At 41.8% G+C, this 10274-nt stretch overlaps 1 protein-coding gene across 1 annotated transcript; it reads right to left on the reverse strand.

Annotated features, from left to right (window-relative positions):
- Positions 1–4698: 4698 nt before the first annotated feature.
- On the reverse strand, positions 4699–5808 carry LOC107378073 (thyroxine 5-deiodinase-like). Its single transcript, XM_015948090.3, has one exon. It carries the CDS (start codon positions 5638–5640, stop codon positions 4834–4836), a length of 807 nt encoding a protein of 268 aa, XP_015803576.1. The 5' UTR covers positions 5641–5808; the 3' UTR covers positions 4699–4833.
- Positions 5809–10274: the final 4466 nt, after the last annotated feature.

Raw genomic sequence — 10274 nt, forward strand, 5'->3', positions numbered from 1 at the left:
AGTGAAGAAATTCCATCTAACTTTTTAGAATCTGACTTTTTTTCTAAATAAACATTAAAAAATATAAATATTTGAAGTTGAATTTAATCTGATGCATACATTCAGAACAGGAGCATCAAATCAACTTAAAGCTGAGGTGAAGAGACCCCATGTTTAACATCTTGGGTTTATTTTGGTGATAAGGTTGGATCCATTCCACCGTGGATCACCGCTGTTCCTGACTTTACAAATTCCCACAAAGCATCAAAAGAACTCTAACATGTTAGATAAGTGATCTCTTCACCATGCTTTTACTTTGATAGGATACACCTGCTTTGAATTGAGTCGTTAGATACATTTTTTATAATCCCGTTTAAATATTTAGATTTAACTCCAAATTGGGTTAAACAGACTAAAATCTGAGATAGAAGATTTCTTAATCCTGTTTTTTTTTCTTGTGAAATCCAACAGGTTGTTGGAATTTGCAAGTAAGTTTTTATAAAGCTGTTGAAAAATTGCTTTAAAACAGCAGGTATATTTAAGATTCAACATATGGGTTTAGTTTTATACATTTAGATTTCATTTTACATATTTATATTCAACGTTTTAATGATTTAAGTCTAAATATGGTCATTTACAGCTGTTAATTTGTTTTATGTAAGATTGATGTGAACTCTTTTTTGACACTTGCAGGTTAGCAATAGTTGTTGCTAAATATTGACCCTGATTTCCAGTTTTCTGGGAGTATAATTGCTACGGATATACAAGGAGTGCAGAATTATTAGGCAAATGAGTATTTTGTCCACATCATCCTCTTCATGCATGTTGTCTTACTCCAAGCTGTATAGGCTCGAAAGCCTACTACCAATTAAGCATATTAGGTGATGTGCATCTCTGTAATGAGAAGAGGTGTGGTCTAATGACATCAACACCCTATATCAGGTGTGCATATTTATTAGGCAACTTCCTTCAAGAAGTAATGAAAATAGAGTTGATATTTTTCTAGAAATATTTGAATGCCTATTTCGGTTGTGTGCCTTAGGGATTGAAATAAGATTTATGTGGGTACCGGCGCACAGGGGGATAGAAGGTAATGAATTAGCAGATTATTACGCAAAGCAAGCAGTAAAGTTAGAAGTAGTGAAACCGATCCCTTTTAGCAGTAACGAAGTGAAGTCAATGATTAAGGATAGAATTATGAATGAATGGCAGGACATGTGGGTAAGGGATAAAAAGGGCCGACATTTATTTAATATACAGAACGTAGTAGGTAAAAGGTCGTTTAAGGAGTTACATAATAGGGAACAAACAATAATAACGAGATTGAGATTAGGACATTCGGGATTGAACAGCACTTTGCATATTTTGGGAAAACATCAAACAGTTTTTTGTGATTGTGGGACAGAACAGGAAACGGTAGAACATGTTTTGTGTTTTTGTAGTAAGTTTGATGTAATTAGGGGTGAATTTATAGATAGGTTGAAAGTTAAAGGATGTGGTATTTGGAATTTGAGAACGTTGTTGAATGGCAGTGGGTCCAATTATAAGTTGGTGCTGGAGTTTCTTAGGAAAATTAAGGTATTTAGTAGAATTTAGTTTTTTATTATTTTTCTCTCTATATATATATATATTTTTTTTCTCTCCTCGCTCTGACTCACACTCCTGCACAGTAGGTGGCGGTAATGCACCTTAAGTTGGTTGCCACCCGCCATTTAAACCGGAAAGGAAGAAGAAGAAGAATTAGGCAACTTCCTTTCCTTTGGCAAAATGGGTCAAAAGAAGGACTTGACAGGCTCAGAAAAGTCAAAAATAGTGAGATATCTTGCAGAGGCATGCAGCAGTCTTAAAATTGCAAAGCTTCTGAAGCGTGATCATCGAACAGTCAAGCGTTTCATTCAAAATAGTCAACAGGGTCGCAAGAAGCGTGTGGACAAACCAAGGTGCAAAATAACTGCACTGAGAAAAGTCAAGCGTGCAGCTGCCAAGATGCCACTTGCCACCAGTTTGGCCATATTTCAGAGCTGCAACATCACTGGAGTGCCCAAAAGCACAAGGTGTGCAATACTCAGAGACATGGCCAAGGTAAGAAAGGCTGAAAGACGACCACCACTGAACAAGACACACAAGCTGAAACGTCAAGACTGGGCCAAGAAATATCTCAAGACTGATTTTTCTAAGGTTTTATGGACTGATGAAATGAGAGTGAGTCTTCATGGGCCTGATGGATGGGCTGTGGCTGGATTGGTAAAGGGCAGACAGCTCCAGTCCGACTCAGACGCCAGCAAGGTGGAGGTGGAGTACTGGTTTGGGCTAGTATCATCAAAGATGAGCTTGTGGGGCCTTTTCGGGTTGAGGATGGAGTCAAGCTCAACTCCCAGTCCTACTGCCAGTTTCTGGAAGACACCTTCTTCAAGCAGTGGTACAGGAAGAAGTCTGCATCCTTCAAGAAAAACATGATTTTCATGCAGGACAATGCTCCATCACACGCGCCCAAGTACTCCACAGCGTGGCTGGCAAGAAAGGGTATAAAGAAGAAAAACTAATGACATGGCCTCCTTGTTCACCTGATCTGAACCCCATTGAGAACCTGTGGTCCATCATCAAATGTGAGATTTACAAGGAGGGAAAACAGTACACCTCTCTGAACAGTGTCTGGGAGGCTGTGGTTGCTGCTGCACGCAATGTTGATGGTGAACAGATCAAAACACTGACAGAATCCATGGATGGCAGGCTTTTGAGTGTCCTTGCAAAGAAAGGTGGCTATATTGGTCGCTGATTTGTTTTTGTATAGTTTTTGAATGTCAGAAATGTATATTTGGGAATGTGGAGATGTTATATTGGTTTCACTGGTAAAAATAAATAATTGAAATGGGTATATATTTGTTTTTTGTTAAGTTGCCTAATAATTATGCACAGTAATAGTCACCTGCACACACAGATATCCCCCTAAAATAGCTAAAACTAAAAACTACTTCCAGAAACATTCAGCTTTGATATTAATGAGTTGTTTGGGTTCATTGAGAACATGGTTGTTGTTCAATAATAAAATTATTCCTCAAAAATACAACTTGCCTAATAATTCTGCACTCCCTGTAAAAAATAAACACCAGAACATAAAATCTAAAAATCAATTCAGCCTCTCACATGATAAAACGGTTGCTGGTTTATGAGTTTTGTAATCATTAAGATATCAGCTGCTTGCTGTTTTTGCGTCTGGTACTTCATGTACTCGGATGGCATGTTTTCCACTCTGAAATATGATTTGCTTTAATTCTGTGCCGCTTCTATTCAAGCAGAAAAGATCTGCAGCATTTGGCCAAATAAGACAACCCTAATCTCCTAATAGGTCCCAACAACGTGCCAGGCTTCTCTTTGGTTTTTGCATGTGCGCCTAACTGAATGCAACAAAAAGTTTGAAAAGAAACAAGTTCAGTATCTTTTTGCTGCGTGGATTCTGTGACCTGCAGCTCGATGCCTGATAGTGAGAGAAAAAATGTTTCTCTCGGCGATGTCAGTCAATCTCAGGTCACAGTTTTAAAAGCATTGTTGATTGACTGACTGTCTTATCTGGCTTTATCGTAGTTTTTTATCACAAAGGTGGGAAAAAGGTTTTTTGTTGATTTCTGGAAGCAGAAGACAGACGGCACGTGCCAGCTTCCCATGTTCTCAGTTCACCTCTCATGGCTTGCAACAATCAATGCCTTGGGACACACACACACACACACACAGAGAGATGCAATTAGGATTAGAAGTGACGTGAATGCTGTCGGTGGCCTGAGATTCTACTGTGTGCTTGTAATTTGCTCCATAAAATCACAATACGTGTGTGTGTGTGTGTGTGGCAGACAAGGACAATCCAAACAGTCTAATTGTATTTTCTCTTGAGAAATTTCAAAGATGATGAATATGAATATGCGTATGAATGATTTGAAAGAAATTCCCTGCCAGAAAAGATAATTTATTCATTATTTTTTATGAAAATCATTTATCCACAATATCGGTTCTTATTTCTAATGAACAGCTTACAAAAATAAAAGCATCCCAGTAGTTTATGAAATGTGTGAATAAAACCAAATGAATTATATATATTTTTTCCTGAAATCTAGTCCCGATGTGCCACAAAATCAGAACAGTCTTAGAGAAAATAAGCTATGAATGCTATAGCGCAAATAAAATATTAATAAAAAAAACATATTAAAATAGAAAAAAATAAAAACAACAACTGAGCATCAAATTTAAGGGAAAAAAATAAGGAGCGCGCAAAAATTGATACGTTTAAGGTCTTCCAGTGAACATCAGGGCCGTGTGGCACGGCCAAAAACTGGACTTTCTCGGATGTGCAATCTGTTATTTATTACAAACATTTTGTTCAGTTACATCGTTTCAACATCACAGTCGAGCAGTGAGGAGAGCATCCAGCTCATGTGGTCCCGCTGCTGGTGTCAGGAACATCAGTGTCGGTTTTCTGGATGCGCCGTTTAAAAACCGAACTTCACACAGACGCCAGAGGAAGATTTCAGCCTGAACTCATGTTCTCTCGCTTTCTCAAACACGCACACGCGCGCACGCACACACACACACACACACACACACACACACACACACACACACACAGTAGAAAAATAAAGTGATCACCAACTGAAGCTAAATTCAACTGCTTTAACATTTTTCCATCATAAAAAAATCCAAGAAAATAGCGATCAATTAACGTCATGACGCACAACCTGACAGTCTAAATGAGATCTAGATGCGTCATCATGAAATCTTCTATATCTGTTAAGAGTTCTGGATGTTTTAAGCGACCTATGTGCCATGTGTGACGGTTTTAGCAGCATCTGGATGTTGGGGAATCAGCTACACGCACAGGACTGCTGTTTGGGAAACCAGCAGCTCCTTCCTGTACTGCTCCAGCCAGCATTTCAGCTCCGAGATCCGGTACCCCTCCGGACCCCTGCCTCCCTGATAAACCACCGTCTCATCCATCACGATGTAAAGTCTCTCAAAGTAGGCTCCGTACGCGGCGTTGGACGAGTTATCCATGTTGTCCACCACCATGTTACTCCCCGGTATCTCAGTGAGCATCAGCTGAGCGGCTCTCAACCGGTCCTCCAAGCAGCGGTGCTTGGGGATCTGGTACGGCGCGTCCGAGCTCACCCACCCGTCCGAGGGATGCGCCTCTTCGATATATACAACCAAAAAGTCCGCAATGTCCGCGTACTGCCGCACGACGCGCTGAAACGCCGCCAGGCGCGTCATGAACGGCGGTCAGGAGCAGCTGCCAAAGTTCAGAATGAGCGGTCTCTTCCCTTTCATGCAGTCCAGGAGTCGGACCTGCTTTCGCTCCTGGACCAGCACCACCTCGGTGTTGGGCGCAGCCTGCCCGAGGTGCGCAGATTTGAGAAAGTCCAGTTTTTGGCCGTGCCACACGGCCCTGAGCGACTCCCAGGTGAACATCTTGTTGTAGTCGGACACGCACACCGGCGGGTCGTCCGGCCCGTCCTGTCGCTCGCCCATTTTCAGCAGCACTTTCCTCCTGATGCACAAGAAATCCAGGAGCCAGAGCATGACGGCGGCCAGGAGGAACCGGGGCAGCAGCATCAGGCACAGGGCTGCGTGTTTCAGCGTCCTCGCCATTTGGACTCCACCGGAGTCGTCCATCATCTCATCCCCTGCCGATAGGGCGAGACTGGCACTACTAATATTTAGTCACCTTTAGCCATTGGAGAGAACTATCTGACGCAGGCAGGCACTCCTTTTATAGGTACGGCTGCATTTGAATAATAGAAAAAAAAAATTAAAAACACAAAAACGCACGCCTCCGGTTCCCGCACCGCCCACTCACATGGTGGGGATTACCTCCCGTCAACTCTGGCTTCAGGGGCATGGGGGGGGGGGGGGGGGGGGGGTTTCTGGCCTCACACAGTCTAAATGTCTGTTAAATACCACCACAGAGCTGTTTTAATTTAATTTAATTTCTCCTTACTGGCAAGCACTCCGTCGTTTCTGTTAATGTTGAAAGTTTATTTATTTATTTATTTATTTATTTTTTACTTTGATTCTGCTCGTCCTGACGGACCAAACCGCCACTAGGCGGCGCTGGATTCACACTAACTGGCATCTGAGTCAATTCCAAGGATCAGGAGGTGAACTCAGCAGAAAACCCTCGGATAAACGAGCTGCTGATGAAGCGATTGCAACCCGGAGTCATTCACACAAACACATTTTTGTCCACATTTCTGGCAAAAAGTGAGCTGGAGTTAAGAGGGCACCATTAGATTTTAATGGCCTATTCAATTCGAGTCTCTTAATTGTTCTTGTTTCATGTCCTGTTCTTTTGTATTCACAGTGTTTCTTGGTTTGTTTGGTAAACAGAATTTTAATTAAACCAAATACGGAATTATAAAATCCATTATGCTGAGTCCGTTTTGTCCGCTTCGACATAAAAGGGAAACAGTCTGGTGTTGACCCTGAAACGCTTTACCTCACCCTGAAACTTTCCACCACCTAGCAGGTGTTAACGAGATGGAGAACATGCGATTTCTGGGCTCGTAACAAAATCAACGTGCGTCCATTCATCCCTCCCTCAGCTCCCTCTCCTCCAACCCAATCTCTCTCTGCGCCACCATGGTTGGAGACCCCAAAACTTCCCAACAAACCAAAACAAATGGCCTCTTGTCTCTGACAAAATATATTCAAGGCTTTATGAAGGATGTTGCGAAGTTACAGAGAAAGCGTGGATAGATGGGATTCCGCCACAAAAAGGTACAAGTGCACAAATGTGAACCAGGAACTGATGAAGCTTGGCTCCGTGAGGAAAGACGGGCAGAAATTGCACACGCAAGAGCAGCAAAAGAAGAAGCAGAAAGCACAATAAAGAGGTCAGCCGTAACAGATCACTGCATAACCCTAACCCTATACTCCGGCTCGGATGTGGTTGAACGTAACACTACGACACCATGTCTGTTACTTGGTCTCTACCAAATCTGGGTCCACCTTGGTTTCCTCCTTGTTTCCTCTGGTTCTCTATTCTGTTCTTCTTCTCACTTTCTTTTTGATTCTGTTTTTTCATGTTTTTCTACTCTACTCTTTTACTGTTCATTAAGACGAACCAACAACTGGAGGGGAGTTCTAGAGTGACACGCGACGGCCCGTGCATTGCCAGTGACTCCCTATTCAACTGTTTCGGTTAAGCTACTGATTCAGGGGGAACTCACTGAGATTTATCTACTCCATCTACTCCACCTAACCCATAGGATCATAAACACCGAACAACAAAAATACAAAAGATGGATAAAAGAAGCAATCGAGATAAGGAGACGTGGATGTGGGACCATGAACAGAGACGATGGAGTTTACACGTTGGACCGCGCATGGGACTGCATCGTCGGAGAGGGGAGAGCGGGCAGCAGAGGGCGACAACGTCCTCTGCTGCCCGCGGATAAACGGAGAAGGAAGTGACGCCACCATCAGCGTCAGCCTGAGGAAGTTTGCAGCCGCAAACTAAACGAAGCGGGAAAACAGGTAACAAAACTGTACTGTGTTTTAAAAAAGAACGACAGCATGGAATTAGAGATACGACACAGCAAGAACACACCTAAGATGTTCAAAGAAATTGCAACTGCTGTGCATATTTCTAGTCTAAGATTGCCCTAAAGGTGTAATATGTAAAAATGAAGTAATAATGACATCCTTGTGGTCAAATTTGGTTTCTGTGGCCTATTTTCTTCATCCCAGTTCTATGAGTGCGATGGCTGTTACGGGGTCGGCACCAGAAGACGACGAAAATGTCTGCAGAGGCAGCTTATCAATCTCATGCTCCATCTTTCCCTCACTCGTCATGGACAAGACCCCGAAACTCTCCAACTGAGGAAGGACCTCATCCCTGACCTGGAAAAGGCATTCTACCAGGGGCGGCGTTAAGCCCGGCTACTTGGGCTGAAGCCCCGAATGTTTTATGAAAAGCCCCGGATCTAAAACGCGGAAGTAACATGCAGTACCAAAGGCCAACAGAGAGGGAGCAGCTGGCAGTAGTTTGTATACAGCCTGCCTGAGCCTCCACCACTGAAGAAGAAGCCCTTCAGCAGCCGGCTTCTTCTACAGTCTCTGCCTGAAACGCATGAGTGAAGATGGACATAAGGACGTTTTTTAGACAAAAAGTACAACAACAGAACCCCAGCTTTGATGATACTGGTGTTGACTCAGGTTTGTGAGTCTTATTTGAAAATATTTGTTGTGCTGCTGGTTTGCCTAAAGTTAGCTTACTATCAGGTAACGTTGTTGGAGAAAGAAAGGGAATATTTACTATCATCTCACACTAAACACTAACAGGAACAATACTCTGCCCTGAATATGCTTAATATGTAGCTTCAGATTAAAAATTATGTGGTACAAGACAAATATATATGATGTTCACTAGTGATGTGTCACTTGTGTACGCGCTTGTGTTTGCCCCGGATCTTCTTCAATCCTAAATCCGCCCCTGCATTCTACCCTTTTCTGACTCAAGACCACGGTCTCAGATGCTAAAAAAATATTTTGTTAAATTGATCTTTATAAAATAAATTTGAGATTAAGCAACAAAGTTTAACAAAAGATGCCAAATGAGGTAACAGACCATTTATATAAAGAAATACAGGGCTTATGCTCGAGTTTTATCATATTACTGTTGGAAATAATAGTTATAACCAATTTTTGTCAAATGTTGCCAACATCATTGCATGCAACCTAATGTAATAATTAAGTAAAGCAAATTAAAGCTCAATATTAGTGAGTTTGACTCGGTACAAGCCATTTTTGAGTTTGCTGAGGTTTTAAACAAGTTGTTTGTACTTGCAACATCAACATTTAATACTGTGGTGATAAAGACCCAGTGATTCACACTTGTCTGGTTCGTGTCCTTCAGCATCAAACAAAATTATATTTCTGTATATAATCCATTTCCTTTTAAATGATTATGTAATGGCGCCACTGTCGTCTCGGCGGTTTGGGTTCATTAAATTGTTTAATTGCTCAGAAAACCAATAAATGCACCCAATAAAAGAATGATCAAGGTTTAATGGGTTGACACCATCTATTTTTTCACGCATAGCCATGAAAGACACCTGCCAGATCTATGCAGCCTGATTAAAACCACTTGTGGGAGCTTGGCAGCTCTTGCACTGGAGGCCTCTGATGGTGATGCACAAAACCCTGAAAACAACAAACAACCTGGTGTTAAACGACCATAACAAACCAGATGTACCTCTTTGACACACCAGGTGCACTTCTATAAACATCTGCTGAAGTCGTTTTGCTTTGTAAGCAAATGTTATAAATGGATACCAGGTGGGATCCATCATCACAGGCCAGCAAATGGTATAAAAGACAGCACAAGTCCAAGGTAGTAAAGGGTTATTATTAAGTTTCCCTGGTTCAGATTACAGTAAACTTACTGAGGAATTACAGAACAGCTTGTTAGATTAAAGCTACAAATAGAAAATATAACACAGCTAAATTTGTAACTTAAAGGGACATTATGGAAGTTTGACAGCCAAAACATGTATAGAAATAATAAATGTCTTCTTCATACATTCTCCTGCAATGCCCTGGTCCTGTAGAATGAGCCCTGGCATTTTTACTGTGATTGCCTGTTTTTCTGTAAAATCACAGAAAAAGAGAGATGCTCGGGTCGAGCAGGCTGCTTCATGCGCGTTCACGCTCAGGCATAGCCCGTAGCATTTGCTATCCGTAGCTTTAGCAGCAGAGAGAGAGGCAGTGCCACTTTGTCGCTGTTCCTAACGCCTAGTGACAAAGCTAGCTACATTTCTGAGGACCCTTAGCTACTTTCTGTAGAACTTTCTTCTAGATATTTCCTGCAAATTAGCAACAAAATAGCCATTTTCACTCCGAACCGTTCTTTGAACGTTGTTTCAGCTGTCATCAAGGATATAAAAGTTACAGATACTATGAATGTTACCAGAGTGTAGCTCACCTTGTAAGATGTGTGACTCCCATGCAGAAGACCTGGGTTTGATTCTGGATGTGAACATAGTTCATTTAGAGTTTCTTTTTTACATTAATGGTATATTTTTTTACAGTAAGATGCCCAAATTTTTTATTTGAGACTCGCCGAACGGCATTGAATTCACAGATAAAAAAGATGTGGGTTCAACTTTCATTTTGGAACAATTTTTCAAGCAAGGGAAGGGAATGATCTGAGCATGCAGGAGGACTGACCCATCATAAACCTTTGTCGGCTGTGCTGAAGAGAAAGCTACAGAACCAAATTATTTAATTAATTAGCTGCGCGTTCTCCT

The sequence above is a fragment of the Nothobranchius furzeri genome, chromosome 2 (genome assembly GCF_043380555.1).
Source record: "Nothobranchius furzeri strain GRZ-AD chromosome 2, NfurGRZ-RIMD1, whole genome shotgun sequence".
Lineage (NCBI taxonomy): Eukaryota > Metazoa > Chordata > Actinopteri > Cyprinodontiformes > Nothobranchiidae > Nothobranchius > Nothobranchius furzeri.